Below are 23,707 nucleotides of genomic sequence, written 5' to 3' on the forward strand. Positions count from 1 at the left end.
AAAACAGTCTTTTCTACTCATTTCGACACCTCTGATGACTGATCACCGTCGACTTCTATATATTTTTTTTCTTTACATTCAGTAACCCTTACCCCCGTGTGAGTCAGCGTTGACAGGAAGGAGACTGAACAAACCAGTAACACATGAGCATGTGAGTGTGTACGTAGTAATGAGAGACATCTGTTCTCCGTCTGTGTGTTTTTTAGGTTTTAGGATGCGCTCCCTGAGGAAAACCGTGTTGCTGGCCGTTCTGGCGTCCGTGGTCCTGGTCCTGGCGCTGCTGCACTCGTGGCCGACCCGGGCCTACACCACCGTGGACGTGTGGAAGAGGCCGGGCCTGATAGTGGAGCGACACCTGGAGGAGAGGCTCCCAGAACCGGACCACCGACTGGGCAGCATCCCCTTCCACGTCAGGGAGAGCGTGGCGAGGTGAGTGTGTGTGTGTGTGTGTGTGTGAACCCGGTTCTGTTCCATCACCATCGATCGGTCGGTCGTCTGATTCCAGAGATGGACAGAGTAACTCGACCCCAGTTAAAGCAGAAGTAAGCGATATTTTTGTGTTAATATAAGTCTTAAATAGTTATATCCTCCGACAGCAATCACTTACATAGAGTGTTTGGACCGAAACACGGGTCTCTCAGTCCCTCTGCTCTGCTCTGAGCCGAGGAGAAAACTTTTCTCATATCCTACAACCTTTATCCAATGAGGAGAGAGAACGGCATAAAGGGGCGGTCCTCTCTGTGTGTGCAGCCAAGGGATGCGCGTGAATGTGGTGACGTAGGGACGAGGACCAATAGATCCATGACGAGGGCGGGGGCTGCTAACTCCGTCGGCTGACAAGACGTTATGGTGCGTTCAAGGCAACCCGTAACTCGTGTTTTTCCGACCTGTGAAGTCGTACCAGTTCGATCTGGTACGAGTTCACGGGTCAGAAGTTACAAGTGGCCGTTATAGTGACTTTCACAGGTAAAACAGGTCGGAAAAACACGAGTGGGATGCCTGAAACGCTACAAAGTCGTAAGTCGTGACTTGAAGCTGTAATTTACGGTTTCAAAAGCCTGCCTGGAACGCAGCATTAGCCAAAACGACCGGATCGCTTACTTCTGCTTTAATAGATACATATTCTATTTTCGGCACCTTTAAATTGGTGCTGATGGTGGAGTCCACACATGCAAAATGGTGCAATTTAGACCCAGAGACTGTGGCAATACTGAGGCAAGATGCAATATATACAGTAGAAAAGTGCAATAATTATTTATTTATTACTTGTATGAACTATGAACTTAGTCGTACTGTCTGTAAGTGATCTCTGTTGGTTGTGTGTGTGTGATCTGTTTAAAATCTGTTTTGCAGGATGTACAGCATTGATTGTCCAAGACAATTTTCCCTCCGGGGACATTAAAGTTTATTTTGATTTGATTTGATTTGATTTGATTTGATTTGATTTGATTTGATTTGATTTGATTTGATTTGATTTGATTTGATTTGATTTGAGTACAAATACTGCTGGTCAAATTTTACTCTGTTACAAGTAAAAGTAGCTCAGTCGACATGTTACTCGAGTAAGAGTAAAAAAGTACTTGCTTTTAAAGGTACTTAAGTATCCCAAAGTACATGCTTTTAACCCTCCTGTCGTCCTTCTGGGTCAAATTGACCCAATCTGTTCCCTTCCTCCATCCTTCCTCCTTTCCTTTCCTTCTCTTCTCCCTTCCTCCTTTCCACAATCCTTTTTCCTTTCCTTCCTTCCCTTTGTCGTCATTTCTTCTTCCTTCCTCTTTTGATCCAATTGACATGATCTGTTCCCTCCTTCCATCTTTCTTCCTTCTTTCCCTTCGTCCTTCCTTCCTTCTTTCTTTCCTTCCTTCCTTCCCTTCGTCCTTCCTTCCTTCCTTCCTTGACCTAGGAGGACAACAGGAGGGTTAAATTTACTTTAAGTAAAAGTAAGAGTAAGAGTAAATCTCTTATTTTTCACATGAATGAATTAATGGAGCGAAGCCTGCGAGCTAGTTCAGGCAGCCAACTCGAGCTGCGCTGCGTCACTCTCATGACATCGTACACACACCCTCTCAATCTGGCGGTCTATTTAAGATGGGTGATTTACCCATCGTCCTCTTTGCTCGTCTATGACACAGCAGCATCTCTCAGCGGTAACCTATTTTCTGCCCCACCACCTCCCCAGCATCCACCTGTAGGCTCATCACTCCCTTATACTTTAATGAAATCCTATTCTCAGGGAGTGATGAAATCGGAGCCTTGACGCCAAACTCAAATGTATAATGAAGCTGCAATAAACATTTTAATCGTGAGTTGTCTGACTGAACTATAATTTTTTCTAAATGAATTTAAGGAGCTTTTAACTCTTGTTTCTGAGAATGAACTCTTTGAAACCAGCTGCACTGATGTGTTTGCTTTTAGGGGTTAGGGTTTCCTTCTTTGACAAACACAGCTTGTGTTCAATAGGATTTTAGGAAGAAAAAAAAATAGAAGAAAAAAAAGAGCAGACCTGAAAGTAACAAGTACTTTTCAGCCTTCCTAGAAATTAACTCGAGTAAAAGTAAAAATATTTGTCTTGGAAATGTATTCAAGTAAGAGTAATAAGTACCAAAGAAATCTAACACTCCATTACTGTCCACCACTGTCTGATTCTCCTCGTGTCGTGTCGTCGTGTCGTGTTGTGTGTCTCTGATGCAGTTTGTTGGCCCGTAACGGCTGCGTGTGCGAGGGCGAGAGCAGCGGCGTGAACCTGCCCTTCGCCCAGCTGCTGTTCCCGCGGGTGTCGGCTCACCCGCTGCACACGGCCTTCGAGGCCTCGGAGCTGGAGGAGATGAAGAGGAGACGGGCCAAAGAGTACAAGAGTTTCCAGAAGAGGTAAAGACAGAGAGAAGCACTGGAAATGTCCAGTTTATCAGGTCTTCAGGTCAACTCTTAGCATGAAGGTTCTAGGCTTGATTCCCTTGGTGGAAGTTGCATGTTCTCATGTTGGTTCTTCTCCAGGGTCTTCGGCCCAAAGACAAACACAGGAGGTAGATTGGAGAGTCTAAGGTCGCTTTCACACCTAACCAAGCGGATTTGGTTCGCTTGGGGGGCTGAAAGTTGCAGCATTGTTGCATTTATCATCATATTGGTTCGATTCCGCTTTCTCACTGCAATTTCTGAACCGCACCAAACTTGCGCACCATACTTTCTGAGCATCAACACTCAACGTCACAACGGCCGCTCGTAGATTGGACAAAGTAGGAGGGGAAATAACTCCCGACTGGCAGACCTGCTGGATAACAGTAAACATGGAGCAGCATGTGAAGTTGGCTGTTTTTGGGATGTTTTTTGTCTTTTTTTATTTATCAATTGCACATGGCTCAGCAAGCCGTGCAGTACTACGACCACCATGTAAGGCAGCGAGGCAGAGCGCATTTCGCTCTTACAACTGCACTGAGGACAGAGAAACGGCACCAGAGGAAAAGACGGAGACTGATGAGAGATGTCGAGTTGTTGGTGTTGCTGCTACACAGACGGTTTGTTTTGGTTTGGAGTGCGCGCTGTACTTCCCCTACCCAAGATGCACTGCATATAGCATCACTACGTCATGCACTACGTTATGCACTACGTACATTTGGTCCTGTGTTTAGACCGGTGAGCTTTCACACGGCATACTGTACGAACTGCACCAGGGTTGACTGAGCTTTCACACCTGCCCAAACGAAGCGGACTATCTGAGGAAACGAACTCTGGTCCGTTTAAAGCGGACCAAACGAGGACAGTGTGAAAGCGCCCTTAATCAGGCGTGAGCAAACTAAGGCCTGCGGGTCTTTAAAGAGGAATTATAGAGAGAATGGAGGCTCTCTGCCTTCCACCTAGCGTCTCTTGGCTGAAAACCAACCTTGTAAGATCAGAGCCTCAGACCCGGTGTCCCAGCTCTCGTCTCCATGGCGACACCGCCACACAAACGTAACGCGCCCCGTAACCCGTAATCTCTTGTTTATGACAGATTAAACTACACAGATATACACATGGTAACATGGTAGATGATAAATAACGTTATCCACCACTCCATGGATTGATTTCTTTCTCACCGGCTTCGTTGTAAACAAATGAATGCACATGGAGGAGAGGAGGGTTAGAGACACAGAGGAGGAGAGACCAGAGTTGCATAGTTGGGGAGGGGGGGGGGGAGGTGTTCTGTTGGGAAACGTAGCATTGTAATACAAGTGAATGGTATTGCATTGATTGGTGTGGAGTCAGAGACACTCAGAGGTGTAGGGTTTTGCTCTCTTCACTACTCCAAATGAATATTTTCTTCCACACAACTCTGGTCTCTCTCTCTCCTCTGTGTCTCTAACCCTCCTCTCCTCCATCTGCATTTGTTTCCAACGATGAAGCCGGTGAGAAATCAATCCATGGAGCGGTGGATAAGGTTATTCATCATCTACCATGTTACCATGTGTATATCTGTGTAGTCTTATCTGTCATCAACAAGAGATTATGGGTTACGGGGCGCGTTACGAACAAGTTACAAGTCATTGATTTAACCAGCACTCGGACTCTGAAGCAGTTTAATTAAGGTACAGATCCTGCATAGTTCCTCTTTAAAGGAATAGTTCAACATTTTTGGCAAATTGACCCATTGCCATAATCCCTATAGTCATAGCAGTAGGTTTGCTACCTTTAATTGTCGGTGCAAGCTATCTTTAGAACGGCGGAGCAGAGCCGTGAGCTGCTCAGAGCTACGCTACGGAGGCTCATGGGATTTCTTGGTTTCAAACTCATCAAACTCATCAAATACACAATCCAACAACTCCAGAACGCTCTGGTGGACAAGTTGTGACCTGCACATTCACCACGCTATGAGATAATAACACAACGTTACCAGACAGAGTTGTTTTAGAGGTAAATTCATGCAAAACCGCTGATGCGCGTTCCCGTCGGTAGCAGTTTTCCAGCAAGCAGTCTCTGTATTTACCTCTAAAACAACTCTGTCTGGTAACGTTGTGTTATTATCTCATAGCGTGGTGAATGTGCAGGTCACAACTTGTCCATGAGAGCTGTCTGGATAAACCCTGGATGGATCATGTTGTTTCAGTCGTATCTTCTCTTCGTTAAACATTCCTCAGGATCAAATTTCTCGTCTCCAGCTTCAGATCACAACAGAGATATAAAAAAAAATCAAAAAGGAAAAATCTTTCAGCTCCTGTTTCTTCCTCCTGACATATTAATCCTTTCTACACAAGCTTTTCTCTATTATTAATAATTTGCTGCCACTGGATTATTTCTCTCGTCTTTGGGATCAGTCCGTTTACGTTTCCAAACAGTTTTCAGGCCTGTTTGTCCTTTTATTCTGATTTGTACACCCTCCTCCTCATGTGTTTGTGTGTGTTTGTTTCCCCGTCAGGTCTCAGACGCCTGCAGACGTTCTCATCGTTGCAGAAGCAAACAGTCCGTTACAATACCCAACACAGGGGCTGGAGGTCCGGCCGCTGAAAACAATCATCATCCCAGGTGAGGAAGAAAAAACAGAGTGGATGGATGGATGGATCATCTGAAAGACGTTTAGATATAAAATTAAAAAAAAGTGTTTACAGTAAAATCTCCTGCTGCTTTGAACTTACACAGGAAATGGATTAATAATGCGTCACAACAATCACAATGCATCAGCTCTGTTTGTAAATCGTTTCCATGTGTTTTCAGGTTTGGCCTTACACAACCTTCCCAGAGAGCATTTCACAGTGAGTACTTCAAGTTCTCAGGAAACTACAGCGTCTCCACGGCTCTGACGTCTGGAGACTTTGATGTTGTTTCATTTCATCTCAGGTTTCATCTTGGACGTTTTTTTTTTTTTTTTTTTTTTTAAATCTCAGTTATGGAGCTTTTTCAAATTTAGAACGAGCTCAGAGATAAAGTCGTGGTGTCAAAGGTCAACGGTGTCAAAGAAAAGGTCAAGGTCATGGTGAACGTCCAGAGGGAGTTTAATCCACCCTGGAACAGCAGTCGTGTTTCTATCCATCCTAAAAATATTAACCTGAATAAAACGTACAAATAAAAAAGTACGTTTCTATGTAAGATCTTTAAAAGCTAATAAAAATCTGTGCGTAATGACGTCACACGCTGTTTTGCGATCAAACTGGTGGTCGATCAAATACATTTCTTGCATTTTGCATTTAGCATTTGCTCCTCCTTCTTCTTTCCTTCCTCCGTCTTTTTTGTTGGTTTATTTATGAACACGAAACTCTTGAAACGTGCTCTCTGACTGGCCGGATTTTCCGTTCGGGCTGCCGTACAAACATGGCGGCGCAAGATGGCAACACTCTCTAAAGCAAGGCCCTTGCTATAGCCTATAGAAGAAGAATTATAAGGCTACGAAAACCAAACAAATTTTATTTTATAGCAATCATACACTAGTAGTATTCAGATTTTGCCAATAAACCTTGACAAATATTACACACTGAACCTTTAAAGGTGTACAGAAATGGCCGTTTGTCCTGTTTGTTGCGCCGAGTTGTCACGAGTTGCTGCACGAGTTTACCCGAGTAAGAAAAACGAATTTGATTGGTCGTTATTGTAATGGGAAATTTTGGTGTAACCCATTGTATGCTTTACAAGGGGTGTATAACCATGTTAACTAAGTGAACCTCCTTTCACTTTGTGGAAAGTGGTATTCAGCTGACATGCACCAGACACAAATCACTGAATCTACACAGAGCAGGTCAAAGGTCAGGCCGGTGCTCTGTGTTAATTTACAAGGGGAGTTGTGTCCTGGCGGTGGAGCCAGGCACAGCTATCACAGCCATATATTTTGTCTGTTGTTCAAATGTGTTTTGGGAACTATAAAGATAGCGCCCGGGTGAGCCTCTTCAGCTCACTCACTCACTCACTCACTGACTGTACACTTGTGTGGTTGTGTGTGACTCCATTCATGAATGCCTTTTATTAAAACTCAAGAAAGACAGCTGACGTGTCCCGTTATCCTTTTATTAAATACTTTGTTGAAGGAACAACATTTTTTGCCACCACATTATCGAGCGGGCGGGATATTCAAAGCTTGGGGCGAGCCCGAGCTCCATGTGTGTGTGTGTGTGTCTCAGACGTTTGAATGACGGATGACGGATCCAATATCAGTGGCTGATGAATCGTGTACAGGCTGACGTATAATCCGTGCGCCTGCATTATCCAATGTGGGAAAAAAAACTACCACACTTTCATCCCGAATATAATCAAAAGTAGAATTTTGCACAAAGTTTGGGCTACACCGTCTGATAGATGAGTTATTACACTAATGTTAAGACCCACAGTGGGCTCAAATTCAATTTTCTTTTCTGTACAGCTTTAAGATGTTTCCATTAATTTTTGCGCTGAATTGCAAAAGCCAAAATTGTGACGAGCCGCTTTCAGGAGTCGTTGTTACATAATATAGCTTTTTTTTTAGCAACAAATGGTAAACATTGCACAAGTAATAATACTGTATATAATAGTGCTTATGTGCCAACTGACTGCGACATATCAAGAAGACAACGGCGTGAAAACACCGTTTTGATTATTATCAGACACAGAACAGTTTCCATCAGCATTTATCGCATAATAAGAGAGAAAATCTGATGAGACTGACAGGACAAACTTTTTGTCTGTTTTGTCTTTTTGTCTGCAGTGAGACCTGAGAAAACACAATTTTTGACCATAACTTACAAATTATATAAAATTTTTCCTATTATTTTTATTCTCATTCTTGTTTTTAATCATTATTTATCAAAAAAGACTCTGTGTGTGGCAAAACTTTGTCCTGGGGGTGTTTTTGAGTGTTGCATGTCTGTAGTTTTGTCTCTGTGCACTTTCTAGTGTGTTTTAACATTTGTATTTATCTCTGTCTTTGTTGAAATTGTATTTTTGAAATGTATCCCAGTATTTTTATTGCTACAGTATTTATTTTATGTAAAGCTCTGTATCTCTGTCTCTGTCTCTCTCCTGCTGCAGGTAAACATCAGTGCGACTCTGGGGACTCTGAACGTGGCGGCCGAGGTCGACGGCGTGAAAATCAAAGGCGACGGCGAGATGCACATGACTCTGTCCAGCAGCGTCCTGACCAACCTGAACCGGCAGCTGCAGTTCGTCACCTACACAAACACACTGTTCCACCCGAGCACGTCGGACACAGGTGAGGCTCAGACTTTTACCGTCTCACCTAGTGATGTCACGATTTTTGATTTTCTTGGTACGATTATTGTCAGAGAAATAATCACGGTGTTACGATTATCATGATTATTATGCATTAATTAATTTCACAACATTATGAATGTGTAAAATCAAAAATAGTCAAAATATAATTACATTACTCACTGTTTACACAAAATATTTCAACTATCTATTAATATATGACCAATTATTAACCCTCCAGGGGAAGCGTTTGAAATATTCAGGTCATAAATTGTCTTCTATACCAAATGTTTACCTTTATTTTAATCGTTTTTTGTTTTATTTGGGTTTTTTTTTTTTTTAAATACAAATGACATGCTAACATTTAAATTCCTACCAATTCAATGTCACGTTTAATAAATGGACCAGTATCTGAGCATTTACCTTTATTTTGGCGCACATATGGTTCCAACATAATCTTTTTTGGGAAGTGATGGTATTTAGGAATCTTTACGATTTAATTAATTACGAATTACGAATTAATTGTGGCGTTTAATACCGCGATTAACTGTGAAAACAAGTAATCGTGACATCCCTAGTCTCACCTGGTTTGTGCATGGATCAATTTTGGGATTTTGGGCTATTTTGCTTCCTTAACATGTCTTCTTTCAGACTAGAGGAAAGAAATTGTAGAATATCCCCACTGTTGTAAAGCTTTCTCTCTCCTGAACAATGATGTGCACTCCAAAAAATTGTCATTTCCTCCGTATCCGCAACAAATCATAAAAGTACAATTGACAATAGAGAGCCTAAGCGGAAGCAGGAAGTAACGGTCACCTCAACCTCAACTCGGAAAAACTAAGTGAACGGGACTGAAAGTTTTATTTCGTGATCCGATTGAATTGTGCCATGAGAAAAAAATATGACCTCTACCTGTTTAAAACATCACGTTTCATGAAGAGAAATCAGATGTATTTTTTGTGGGACACCAGATCTGTAGTCCGTAGAGCGTCGTCACACAAAATACATTCTTCCGTTACCGTTTTACGATAAACTGCTTTTTTTCCCGGATGAAACGTGATGTTTTAAACAGGTAGAGGTCATATTTTTTTCTCATGGCACAATTCAATCGGATCACGAAATAAAACTTTCAGTCCCGTTCACTTGCATGGATAGTTTTTCAGAGTTGAGATCCCATGGCGACGTTACTTCCTGCTTCCGCTTAGGCTCTCTATTACAATTTATGAAATTTTGCAATACAAATCTTTAAAGGCCGTTTTCTCAAAATGAGTTTTTCCTCAGACTCTGAGCTAGAAATCTCCACTTCAGCAGCACTTACAGACACCAAACCTTCCAGTTTTATTCCTTTATATACTCTGAAGGTTTTTACAGAGGGGATTGTTGATATATCATTCACAGCCTGATTTATAGGAACATTTTATGCCTAAAAACATGACGAAAATTTGACTTTTTAGGGCTGGTGACAGTAGTATTTTCTCATTTACAGAGTGAAAAAAAAAGAGATATCCAAATCCTCCTCTGAAAAAACTTTTGACTTTTAAAACTTTTGATTTTAAAAGTGGCTTTATCCAATTTTCAGATTTCTGTTCTGGAAATATAATGCAAATTAGCGCATATTTAATTAGATATTGCCTCATTTACATATTTAAACATAAAATTTGACAAAACTTGTTACACAAAACATAATTTTCTTAATGTACGTAAAGAAACTTGGGAAGTTGCATGGTGATATCTTTTTTTTACCCTATTCACCTGTAGTGTCTCAATAAATAAGTTCATTTAAGAGCTGATCCTTGTTGATCTACGTGTTATCAGCTGTTGAATGAGACAGTTGCATCATATAACGCTGATAAAATTAATTAAAAGTCTTTGTTTTTGTGTCTTTCAGTGCAGTTTGACACCGAGGGGCATCAAGCTCTCTTCAGTATTAAGATCCGTCACAGTGTCACGCCCAAACTGTACAACACTGGATCCAATGGAGGTAAAAAACACAACACAACACAACACCAGAGTGCATAGATGAGGTCAGAGGTCACAGTTGTCTCTCTCTGTCGTTCGATCTTCCTCCTCTGCAGAGTACAACGTCAGCGCCCTCGTTACCATAGCTACGAAGACCTTCCTGCGTTACGACAAGCTGCAGGACCTGATCGACAGCATCCGGAGGTATTATCCCACCGTCACCATCGTCATCGCCGACGACAGCGAAAACCCCAAAACCATCACCGGGCCGAACATCGAGCATTACATCATGCCTTTTGGAAAGGTAGGTAGTAAACACACACACACACACACACACACACACACACACACACACACACACACACACACACACACACACACACACACACACACACACACACACACACCTGTTGTAACTCTTTAATTTACAGGCCGCTAACTACGTGATAATGTCAAAAAATAACCTTGAAATAACAATTATTTGTGTAGTAATGTCAAGAAATAGCCTAGAAATAACGGTAAATTTCATAGTAATGTCAAGAACTAGCCTAGAAATAACAATTAATTGTGTCATAATGTATAGAAATAGCCTAGAAATAACAATTATTTGTGTAGTAATGTCTAGAAAAAGCCTAGAAATAACAGTCAGTTTCATAGTAATGTCAAGAAACATATAGCCAAGAAATGTTGTGTGATGTTTATATTCTTCTTGTCTTATTCTGTTTCTATTTTTAATCTGTTGCTACAGTATTTGCTGCTGCAGTGCACAAATGTAAATTTCCCCACTGTGGGATAAATAAAGGAATCTTAACTTAACTTAACTTAAGGATTGACTGAATATCGGTCAATTGCAAGGACTTGGTTGTCTTTACATGACATTACTATGAAATTGACCTTTATTTCTAGGCTATTTCTTGACATTACTACACAAATAATTGTTATTTCTTTGCTATTTTTACATTACTATGCAATTAATTGTTATTTCTTGACATTACTATGCAATTAATTGTTATTTCTTGGGTAGTTCTTGAAATTACTATGAAATTGACCGTTATTTCTAGGATATTTCTTGACATTATTACACAAATAATTGTTATTTCTTGGCTATTTTACATTCCTATGCAATTAATTGTTATTTCTTGACATTACTACGCAATTAATTGTTATTTCTAGGTTTTTTCTTGACGTTACTACGCAATTAATTGTTATTTCTTGGCTAGTTCTTGACATTACTATGAAATTGGCCGTTATTTCTAGGCTATTTCTTGACATTATTACACAAATAATTGTTATTTCCTGGCTATTTTACATTACTATGCAATTAATTGTTATTTCTTGACATTACTACACAAATAATTGTTATTTCTAGGCTATTTCTTGACATTACTATGCAATTAATTAATATTTCTAGGCTATTTCTTGACATTATCATGTAATTAACGGCCTATTAAGGTTACTGTACAGTTTCCTGCTCTTGGAGCTCAGACTCAGTGTGTCCTGCTGTGTCGACTCGTAGGGTTGGTTCGCGGGACGAAACCTGGCCGTTTCCCAGGTAACCACGAAGTATGTGCTGTGGGTGGACGACGACTTCATCTTCACGGCGAACACGAAGCTGGAGAAGCTGGTGGACGTGTTGGAGAGGACGACTCTGGACCTGGTGAGGGACGGTCGGACAGACACGTCGACCTGAAGACTCTGCACCGTGATGATGGCCAATCCAAGCCAATCCAATTTTATTTATACAGCACGATTTAAACAAACACAAGGTTTCCAAAGTGCTGCACAGCAAGATAAAAATACAATAAGTAGGGATGGGAATCGAAAACCGGTTCTTGTTGAGAATCGGTTCCCAGTGTTTCAATTCCTTGGAATCGTTTGCCAATTTTGCAAACGATTCCCTTATCAATTCCAGTCCTTGTATGTTTTTTTTTCTTGCCCCAGTCGCTCTTTGAATTAAAGCAGAAGTAAGCGATCCGGTCGTTTTGGCTAATGCTGCGTTCCAGGCAGGCTTTTGAAACCGTAAATTACAGCTTCAAGTCACAACTTACGACTTAGTAGCGTTCCAGGCAACCCACTCGTGTTTCTCCGACCTGTTTTACCTGTGAAAGTCACTATAACGGCCACTCGTAACTTCCGACCCGTGAACTCGTACCAGATCGAACTGGTACCACTTCACGGTCGGAAAAACACGAGTTACGAGTTTCCTTGAACGCACCATAACAGTCCTCGTCCCTACGTCACCACATTCAGGCGCATCCCTTGGCTGCACACACAGCCCTGCATGCCGTTCTCTCTCCTCATTGGATAAAAACTGTAGGATGCGAGAAAAGTTTTCTCCTCGGCTCAGAGCAGAGCAGAGTGACTGACAGACCCGTGTTTCAGTCCAAACACTCTATGTAAGTGATTGCTGTCGGAAGATATAACTATTTAAGACTTATATTAACACAAATATATCACTTACTTCTGCTTTAATGCTGGTGAGTCCAACACGGCGGTCGGGTTTAATTACAGGCAGTGTGCCTGTTTATCACCATAAACACGGTAGATGAGGTGAGTGACTGAGCTGAGGCTGGTGGTGGGTGGTCAGCGGCTTTGGGACGGGGCTCGCGGTAACACCCGCTGCTCTTTGAAAACAGCAGTGATCGCCTACGTGCTTTCACGTCTGAGTCTCCAAACCAGACACGTCTGTAACAACATCGGAAAAGTTGGCAAGTTACCCGTGTAGAGAAAAAAAAAAACTGACAGCGAGTGAGTGTCACGACTTCCTGTATGTGGCCCTTCAAATTAAAAGCCCTTCAATCTTTCACATGGCTCAGTCATATTGATTTTGACTTAATTTTGACAAGCCACGCCTCCAAATGTTGAAATTTAGGTCGACTAATGACTTTTTGGTCGATAATGCTTGGTCGACTATTTGGGGTTGTCCTTTTTTTTTTCCAAATGAGAATCGATAAGAGAATCAATAAAGAACCGATTCGTTAAGCAGAATCGAAAATGGAATTGGAATCGTAAAAATCTTATCAATTCCCATCCCTAACAATAAGTAACAGAAGCACAATAAAACAATGGACACAATAAGATAAAATAAAATACGATAAAACAGAACTAAAATCAATGAGATAAAAGAGATAAAAGATAAAACACAGTAAAATCAAATAAAAACAAATAGATAAAATGTCAGTGGTGTGATGATGTCGTGTGTGTGTGTGTGTGTGTGTGTGTGTGTGTGTGTGTGTGTGTGTGTGTGTGTGTGTGTGTGTGTGTGTGTGTGTGTGTGTGTGTGCGCAGGTGGGCGGAGCGGTGCGCGAGGCCACAGGCTACACTGCCACCTACAGACAGACCATCTCCATCGAGCCGGGCGAGGAGGACGGAGACTGTTTACACATGCGGAGGGGTTTCCATCACGTCATCCAGGGTTTCCCCAACTGTGTCGTCACCGACGGCGTCATCAACTTCTTCCTCGCGCGCACCGACAAAGTCCAGCAGGTCGGATTCGACCCGCGACTCACCAGGGTCGCTCACCTGGGTGAGTGAGTGCAGTGCAGAGGGAAAACCTGAACATCTCAGGGTCACATACAGAAATTTTATTCAGTTTATTCTAGTAAGGGCATTTTAGTTTCACATTAAAGCAGAAGTAAGCGATCCGGTGGTTTTGTCTAACTTCTTGTCAGCCGATGGAGTTAGCAGTCCCCGCCCTCGTCCCTACGTCACCACATACACGCGCATCGCTTGGCTGCACACACAGAGAGGACCGCCCCTTTATGCCGTTCTCTCTCCTCATTGGATAAAGGTTGTAGGATACAAGGAAAGTTTTCTCCTCGGCTCAGAGCAGAGCAGAGCAGAGTGACTGACAGACCCGTGTTTCAGACCAAACACTCTATAGAAGTGATTGCTGTTGGAAGATAGAACTATTTAAGACTCATATTAACACAAACATTCCGCTTACTTCTGCTTTAAAGGGATAGTTCACCCAAAATTCAACTCATTATCTACCCACTCTCATGTCGACTAAGGGTTGGGAGAAGTTTCAGAGTCCTCCGTGGCTTCTCTGAGTTACAGCGGGTTGAGAACGGTGCTCACTTTTCTTCGTCCAAAAAGACACACCAAAAAACATCCAAATACCTCCATGGTGCTCGTCTGTAATGTCCGTCTTGTATTGAAGCCCCGACATGAGAAATTGTTCCTGAAAAAAATTTAATAAGTCTATGTTTTAAGCTTGTTTGTAGCGGAAGCTCCCAGTCTCTCAGTTCACTGCTCTGCCTGTGTCATTTCAAATCTCGCGTGATTTGGCTCTGAAACTTCTCCCAGCCCTTAGTCGACATGAGGGTGAGTAGATAAAGAGTGACATTTAAATTTTGGGTGAACTATCCCTTTTAATAATCGGTCAGAGCTCAAAGGGGAACAGTTATCGCCCCGGTGCATAATGGGTGTAGAAATCCAGGTAACTTTTCATCTCATACACTGCTACACTGGTCTGGTAGGAAATTAGGACGTTTCATGTTTCCTCAGCTCATAGAAAACTGAGACTGAAATTTTTTTTTTTTTTTTTAACTTTTTCCAAATCAAAAGGTCTTGTGAAGCTAAACTTAGAAATAAAACCATCAGACACACACACACACACACACACACACACACACACACACACACACACACACACACACACACACACACACACACACACACACACACACACACACACACACACACACACACACACACACACACCACACACACACACACACACACACACACACATTTTTCATTCAAGTGTGTTAGTAATTTACGTTCTATCATATTTCATGATCATAATCTTTTTGCCAAGTGAATTAAACAGCAGCAGCAGCAGAGTCACTGCTCTGCTATAATTAATTCAACTACACATTAAAACTAATTTAATTGTTCTCTCTTTTCCTTCCTCAGTTTGAAGGTTGTTAAAAAAATAATCTCCTCATGACACTGAATGGAAACTAAACTTCCTCCAGCTCTGGTTGTTTCTCTGGATTCGGTCTTTTAGAAGTAGGAACAGACTCAAAGATGAGCTGATTTTATTTTGGTGTCAAAGCTCAAAGGTGAATTTCGCTGTGACCTAGTTGTGGTTTTAATATCTCAGTGTCACTGCGCTGCTATAATTAAACTACAGCTGCTGCACAGAGGAACCGATTTAATTCAGGTTTAATTTTAGTTTTTAGGTTGTTTCTTCCTGTCTTTACAGTGACTGGAACATCTTCATTTATAACTCACCCTGTATGTTATTTTATTTTTCTAATATATAACAAACAACGAGCCCAGTTGTTCAAGAGTGATCTGATCTGATTTTGGATAATGGATCGGATCAAATCTTTAAAAAAGAGTTTCTGAGATCGGATTAGATCACATAATCCAGTTTTTGGTTTTAATCTGGATCAAACCCTCAGTTTGTGTTGTTGAAAACTTTTTAGTAGGATCAGAAAAACTTTGATCCAAAAAATCTGGATTATCCTGATTCCAGCATTCGGGTTGATTCAGGAACAAAATATGATTGAAATTAAATTCAAACTGGACAAATAAGCAACATTTATAATGTGATATACGTTTATTGATTCATATTTTGCACCTGATTTTTAAACCATTACAGTGATAAAGTAAATAAAGTAAACTTTTGATTATTCCACAAATTAAGAACTTTTCCCAAACTACTGGACATTTAAATGAAATTTGAAGTTTGAATTTGAAACACAAGGAAAAACATTCACAATATATTAGACTAATGCAGTGGTTCTTTTCTTTTCTTTTCCTTTTTTTTTTTTTTTTTTTACATCAAGGACCCCTAAGTTGACACAAATTAGACCACGGACCCCCATTGGGCAAAATTTTGAAGCAAACACCAGAAATACATAAATATTTGTTCTGAGACGGAATAGCATTACTTTTTTTAGTCAATGTACGTTCAAATTAGGGCCAATGGCATGAACTTTTGGAAATTGTAGAGAAATTTCTGTTAAAAAAAGTGGTAACATTTCTCAAAAACAATTCAAGAAAAAAGTGGAAAAAATTCTAGAAAAAAAGTTTTTTAAAAATTCTAGAAAAAAGTTTTTTAAAAATTCTAGAAAAAGGGGTAACATTTCTAAAAATGAATAAAATATTTCTAAAAATTTCAAAAAAAAAAAAAGCTTTTAAAATTCTAGAAAAGAGTGGTAAATTTTCTCAAAAAAAAAACTTCTAGAAAAAAATTCTAAAAAAGTGGTTACATTTCTAAAAAAAAAAAAATTATCTCTCAAAAAAAAAAAGCTTTTAAAATACTAGAAAAAAGTGGTAAAATTTCAAGAAAAAATTGGGAAACAAAAAAAGCACTAGGGTATCTTGAAAAGTTTGTATCTGGATCGGACTGATTCAATCCAACTTTGCTTTGAACAACTGTGATAAAAGTAAAGAAGGATTATGTGATCAAACAACTGGGCCCAGATGTTTAGAAAACCATAAATAAATGTTGTGCTAATTGAGTTTTAATGTTAAGTCTAAATCGTTTTTTGTTTGTGTTTGCTTTCCAGAGTTTTTCATCGACGGCCTCGGGTCGCTCCACGTCGGCTCGTGCGACGACGTCATCGTCAACCACGCGACCAAAGTGAAACTCCCCTGGATCAGCCAATCGGAGAGCGACAAGACCTACGCCAAGTTCCGTTACCCGTCAGCCTCGTCCGACGCCACGCACACCAAGAACGGCCTCCTCTTCTTCAAAAACCGATTCCAGTGTTTGACTCGTAATTAGTTTTTAAATCCCACGGTTCCTCTGCTCCTCCTGAGTTGCCAAAGACATTTTCCTCCTCCCCCCTCACCTCCCTCACTCCTCCCTCCTCCTCCATCACCGCGTCCTGTCAGATAAGATTTAACAAAAAAAAAAAGACAAAACACCTGGAAAAACCTTGAAAACCTGGAGAACGGTTTCCGATATACTATATTATAGATCAGAGTTCACTTCACTTCAACAACGCTGTAAATATCCAGACGCCTGACGACCAGTTCATTGTGTCGTTCACACGGTTTAAAGGAGCTGTATGTAAGAAATATAAGGCAATTAATCATAAAATCACCCAATATGTCACCGGAGACTAAGGAATCATGTTAGGTTGAAATACAACAACAGTACAGCCAGAGTATTTTATTATTTGCAGCATGCAAATCATGTTTATGTTTTTATTTTGTGGTTTTTTGGCCTGTTGCTCCACCCACCGCTCAATCAGTCAGGAGCATCTCAGCGTCAATCAGGTTGCCAGTTCCCACTGAGCTGCAGCTACAACAAGCACTGTAGATTATGTCTGATGTTTTATTAAAGGAGACATGTTATGCTCCTTTTCCACAAATTAAAATAGTTCCCAGGTGTCTTAAAGACACGTCTGAGACATGCTTCAGTCAAAATGCCCCGAGGATCAAACATCACAGCTCTTTTCATCCGCTCAAAACAGCCCTGTTCAGAACGGCTGGTTTCAGTGCCTGTCCCTTTAAATGCAAATGAGCATTTGGTAGAGGCGGTATTATGCAAATTCGAAAACTAATGACATCATTGTGAGACAACTGAGGGAACTTTTCATAAAACCACATGGATTTCAACCTCGGGAGCCTGAAAATTACAGATTTTTTTGTCAGTTCTCTCATTTTATTCCCTGGCTAACACCAGACCTCATCTCAATGTAGATTCAGATTCTGGTCTGGGAACCACCCGTTCATTTTTTCGTATTTGAGGCGTGGTTTACGAAACCCAGAGCTGTTTATTGGGCGCTACGAATGTCTATCAAATGCGTCTGTACTGTACGTAGCTTATAGCCAATCGTATCAATCATACCCGATGACGTATGTAGAGCGACAGAAGTCAGATGAGGAAAAAAACGCTAAACGTTGCTCTTCAAACACTTTCAAACGCTGCATTGAAAGGTAAAGCGTCCATGGTTTCCAGGCTGACTTGCAGAGCAAATAAAATCGCGTGCAAGGCAGCATGGATATACCCAGGCTAACTTTTTGGGGGCAAACACCTAAATATATGTTAAAGAACCTTCAAAAAGTGATATTTTACTTTACTTTAAAAGACGTCGCTATGACTCTCAGAAACGTCTTGACAAATCTGTTTTTCCGAAGTGCATGAATACAGATTTATCCGCTTCATTTCACACTTCTGTTACAACATTGTTGCATCGTAGAGAGAGACTGTGTGAGTGAGTCTCGGGGTACCAGAGCCACGAAGCTGGAGCAGGACGGAGGTTAGCGTGTGTGTGGTTAATATCTGGCAACCTCAAGTCTGCAGTATCTTGAATTTGCATTGAATTTTGCAGCAACAATCTTACATACAGCTCCTTTAAAAAAAAACTAAAAAAAAACTTCATCATGGTGCATTCGAGGTCCGCTCAGTATTTATCAGTATTTATTAACAGTATTTCTTTTGTGTTTGTTGAATCTTATCTGACTCATCTTCATCCTGACAGAGTCGAGTCGAGCTTCGGGGAGAAACCAACAGGCAGCATCTCGACTTGTGTGTCCTCCTTCAATTTGCACTAATCCACCCCCACCCCCCACCTCCTCCTCCTCCTCCTCCTCCTCCTCCTCCTCCTCCTCCTCCTCCATCGCTTGGAGCTTGGAGAAGCAATAGAGACTCAGCGTAGAGTCTCAGGATGTGAGCATTGACATTGACAGAGCAGAAGGTGACAATCCCGTGGACAGTGCTGCTGCCGCTGCTCTGGGGTCAGTTTTTATCTCGCCAACAAAAAATAAAAATAAGAAAAGAAAAAGTCCCATTTACCCAGAATCCTCGTCACTAATCATCATCATCATCATCACATCTGCAGAGGAGAAAAAACATCACTTTGGTCCCGTCGTCCATGTGGATGGAGTCAGTGGTGGTGGTGGTGCACTGCAAAAACTCAAAATCTTACCAAGAATATTTGTCTTATTTCTAGTTAAAATGTAATTTCTAGTCAAAACAAATGTCATTATACTAAAAATAAGACTCATCACATAAAAAGTAGCTTGTTTTTAAGACACTTTTTACTTATTTCAAGCATATTTTCACTTGAAATAAGTAGAAAAATCTGATAGTGGAGCAAGTTTTTCTTTCTTATTACAAGCACAAAAAACTTGCTTTCACTGGCAGATTTTTCTATTTATTTCAATTGAAAATTAGTTTGAAACAAGTGAAAATGATCTAAAAACAAGTGAATTTTTAAGGTGACAAGTCTTATTTTAAGTGGAAAAAGATTAGTTTTGATGAAAATTGAGACATTTTGACAAGAAATAAGACAAATACTCTTGGAAAGATTTTGAGTTTTTACAGTGTGTCAGCTGATCTGGGAGCAGCTTTGTTGGTTTTTGTTTTTTGTGCTTGTCATCCCTGAAGAAGACGAAGACAACAAATTTGATGACGAGTGTGAAAGTGAGTTTCTCTTAATTCGCTGCCTACAGTAAGACAACGGATGAACCAAAGTGCATGTTTATTATCTGTCATTATAAGAAAAAACAGGAGGGAAAAAAGGAAAATCAGTATTAACGAACGCTTGATGAGTTTGAGTTTGAGTCGTCGGTGCATGAGAGGAAGAGGAGGAGGAGGAAGAGGAAGAGGAGGAGGACAGAGTGATGTCACTCACCTGTTTTGGCTCCAGAGACTTTGATTCACTCATGTACTGAAGTGACGATGCTGTTCTTTTATACCACGGCCTTTAGGTTTTTTCCCCCAAAACGAGTCCAACTACTAATTCGTTTTTAAAAACAAGTCATTTTGTTTGAATAGCAAAAAAAAAGGTGCCAGAGATTTATAAAAGGATTTTTCTTTTCTTTCATTCTTTCTTTTTCTTTTTTAAAATCTCGAGAGGAATATTTTAAAAACTAACATGTGATGTTTTTTGTCTGTTTTATTTACTGAAACTGTAACATTACAGGAGCAAGAAACTCAAGTCCATCAGTAAAACTATGATACAAAAAGATTTTTTGTGTAGTTGTGTGTGAAAAGATTTTGTCTCATGTAACCTGAAGCTTTTTAAAAATTATTATTTTGCTTTTAAAGGGATAGTTCAACATTTTGGCAAATTGGCCCATCCCCATAATCCCTATAGTTTTAGCAGTAGGTTCATTACCTTTAATTGTCGGTGCAAGCTATTTTTAGAAGGGAAATTCATGCAAAACTGCTGATGCACGTTGCCTTCAGGGACAGTTTTTCATCAAGCAGTCTCTGTATTTGCCTCTAAAACAACTCTGTCTGGTAACGTTCTGTTATTATCTCATAGCGTGGTGAATGTGCAGGTCACAACTTGTCCACCAGAGCGTTTTGGAGTTGTTGGATTGTGTATTTGATGAGTTTGATGAGAGAAACCAAGAAATCCCATAATGAGCCTCCGTAGCGTAGCTCTGAGCAGCTCACGGCTCTGCTCCGCCGTTCTAAAAACACCTTGCACCGACAATTAAAGGTAACAAACCTACTGCTATGACTATAGGGATTATGGCGATGGGTCAATTTGCCAAAATGTTGAACTATCCCTTTAAACAGTGATTTATTTTTATGTTCACACAGAAATCGAACCTGCTTCACCCACCGAACTACGATGTGAGTCGTCTGATCGCGACAGTGACTTTTATTTATTTATAATTTATTATTTCATGTGTTTCACATGTTGACATATTAAAATGTCTGTGGAAAAAGAAAAGAAAAAAAAACTCCTTTATTTTCACAACATTCGTGCCTGCTGCTGTTTATGTGAGGGTGAAAACACAAAGAGTTGAGTCTACATTTTAACGAGGTGTCCCTGAAGGCATCACCGTCCAGCTCCAGGAGAGTGTTGAAACTTTTACCACAAAACTAAAACAAGTTTGTTGATTCTGTTGGTTTTCCACTTCGTCTCAATTGTTCTTTAAGACGTTGGACTGACATGCAACACTTTAACATATTATACTACATATATTTATAACATAACATATAATATATATGTTTTGTTATGTGAAGCGTCTTTGAGTCCTTGAGAAAAGTGCTATATAAACCTTATGTATTATTATTAATATTATTATATAATTTGTATTTCTAATTTAATATTTGATGTAAATGTAATTTGGTATTTTTGTATTAAGTTTGTATTTGTACTTTGAACAAACCAACTCAATAATCTGCACCTGCATCATTAATGCATCTGGAAACTGCATCTGATCTTTTGTTTTGGGTCAAGAGTAAAAAAGAAGAAGGAGAAGGAGTTAATTAAAGCAGCTACATTATGTCATTGGTCCTTTTCACTGATGAATTATTATTGTTATTAACGAGTTGATTTTGAGACGTAGTTGATTGATTTTCTCTTCTCAGCTCATCAGATGTTGAGTTAAATCTGTGGTGACTGGATCAAACAGCATCTTTTTGTTGTAAAAAACAGAGAAAAACCTGCTTGAGTCAATAAAATGCCTTTAATTAATATGACATTGTCACAATGACATGTTTAAAATAGAGTTTTTCTCTGTTTTTTACATCTCCAGAATGATCCTTCTCCAAAGAGAGAGAGAGTTTGAGAAAGGAGTCCACGAAGCGCCCCTTGTTTGAACTTTTTTTTTTGCATGCATCATTTTTTTGCACGCGTAAACAGTGTGAATCCTCGGGCCTCAGGTTGTGCACTAAAGCTCAGTATATTGTAGAAATTCATTATGTCCAAATGTAGTATTTAGTTTTCCTTTTCCTTCTTGTCTTGAAAAAGAAAGGAAAACTAAATACTAAACCTCAGTGTAAATGAACTCTAATGGGCCTCATTCATTGCAGGTGGTGGTGGTTCTGTCCACACAGTCAAACTATTACGTTATATTTTTATTTTTTCTCCAGGTTCATTTCACACTTCAACAATAACTCACTTGTCATTTTATATTAAATTGCCTAAATATAATTATCGGTCAGTTGTGAGGCTGACATGATAAAAAAAAAAGTGAGCAGGAGCTTCCTCAGTGTCGCCACTAGAGGACGCTGTGTATCAACAGGTTCGCTGCTGTCAGTGTGTTTTCTGCTGCAAACATCAGATTTAAAGTCAATTTAAATAATATTTCAGAAAGAAAACGGATTAAACGGCTCAGATTTAAAACTGTAAGTTAGTAAAAAATAACTTTTAAAGAATAAAATCAGCAGAAACTGTACAATACACTGCAGGAGCTATGAAGGGCCTCTGATATCAGAAGAAAATATAAAAACATATACCGTACATTAAAAAGATAAATCACAAATTGTTCCATGCTTAAGAAAAATAAGTATATTTCTAGTTTTCATGAGTCAGTTTTATTTATAATGTCTCTGAACAGCAGAACTCTTTAACTGTGTGTGTGCGTGTGTGTGTGTGTGTGTGTCAGATACATGAGTTTTATTGATACGGTTCCACATGAGATTATTTACATTCAAGACGACAGTGACACATGAGCACCTCTGATTTATCTTTGTTCCCTTTTTCCTCTTTCTGCTCGATAATGACACGCGCTTTGTGTGAGCCGTGTGTGTGTTTGCTTCAGATAACACCGCTAACAATGGCCGAGCTAAAATTAAAGCTCGCCGATGGGGGAAAAAAAAGAAAAAAAGAAACAGAGGACGCAGAGTATGAGAGAGGAGGTTTTTTTTCTCTGGTGGAAGAAAAACGTGGATTTGGTCCCTTTGTGAAAAATATGAATAGAAAAATATCCATCAGGAAATTTCAGTGGAAAAAAGTAAGAAATATATTTACAATATGAAGTAACACAAAGTCTCTGAGGCGCTTCACAACCACCTGTTGCATGTGCAGCGTCGTGCACGCTCACACTCACGCTCAGGCTCAGACCAACCTGCACCACTGAGCTGATGTAAAAAATAAAAAATAAAAAAAAAACTTGGAGGGAAATTTTTCGGGACAAAAAAGAAGAAGAAAGACGAAAGACGGAGACACTGACAGAGGAGGAGAAACAGTCGCTTCCTGCTTCATCGTGCAGCATCACTCTCTGCTCTCTGATTGGTCCTTTAATAACAAAAAAAACTGTCCGTTCTCTCTCCTCCTACACCTGGTCATCTGGAAACTAGCAGTCGCCCTGAAAGGAACAAAGAACAACAACGGATTAGTGTTTTCTTACTTGCAACAAACATTGCCTCGTGAAACAATTGAAACAATTAAAACTCTGAGCAGCCGATTAGTGACACACACACACACACATCACTGAAAAAACAATAGACGCACTGTAGTTTACTCTGCATATCTGAACCAATGTAGGATAAAAAAAAAAGAGATTTAGAGAGCATTTAACCCTCTGGGCTTTATCTGGACTTTGTGTAGGGCTGCAACTTACGATTATTTTCATTATCGATTAATCTGTCGATTATTTAAACGATTAATCAATTAGTTGTTTGGTCAATAAAATGGTAAAAAAATGTTTAAAAATGTCAATCAGTGTTTCCCAAACCACAAGACGACGTCCTCAAATGTCTTGTTTTGTCCACAAACCAAAGAGAGACTCAGTTTATTGTCGTAATAAAGGAACAAAGAAACCAGAAATATTCACATTTAAGAAGCTGAAATCAGAGAATTTAGACTTTTTTTCTTATAAAAACTACACAAACCGATTATTTGATTATCAAAATAGTTGAAAATGTATTTAATCATCGATTATTGAGCGATTA

At 39.9% G+C, this 23,707-nt stretch overlaps 2 protein-coding genes across 4 annotated transcripts in view; one reads left to right on the forward strand and one right to left on the reverse strand.

Annotated features, from left to right (window-relative positions):
* Positions 1-214: 214 nt before the first annotated feature.
* On the forward strand, positions 215-16,843 carry b4galnt1b (beta-1,4-N-acetyl-galactosaminyl transferase 1b; the record flags this gene model as incomplete). The annotated part of the gene is made up of 10 exons (XM_083971849.1): positions 215-429; positions 2,692-2,868; positions 5,387-5,493; positions 5,683-5,720; positions 7,960-8,140; positions 10,028-10,120; positions 10,215-10,402; positions 11,615-11,755; positions 13,387-13,624; positions 16,626-16,843. 10 exons carry the CDS (start codon positions 215-217, stop codon positions 16,841-16,843), a joined length of 1,596 nt encoding a protein of 531 aa, XP_083827975.1.
* A 5,638-nt stretch (positions 16,844-22,481) lies between these two features.
* Positions 22,482-23,707, reverse strand: part of LOC310985783 (rho guanine nucleotide exchange factor 25-like) — a gene marked incomplete at its 5' end in the record, with an annotated part of 51,194 nt that continues 49,968 nt past the window's right edge. For all 3 annotated transcript variants that reach the window (XM_083971444.1, XM_083971443.1, XM_083971442.1), the window contains one exon: positions 22,482-23,121. In XM_083971444.1, coding sequence (XP_083827570.1) covers positions 23,110-23,121 — 12 coding nt within the window. In that variant the 3' untranslated portion in view covers positions 22,482-23,109. The remainder of the gene's footprint in view (positions 23,122-23,707) is intronic.

Source organism: Trachurus trachurus (genome assembly GCF_905171665.1).
Source record: "Trachurus trachurus genome assembly, chromosome: 5".
In the NCBI taxonomy this organism is placed as follows: Eukaryota; Metazoa; Chordata; class Actinopteri; order Carangiformes; family Carangidae; genus Trachurus; species Trachurus trachurus.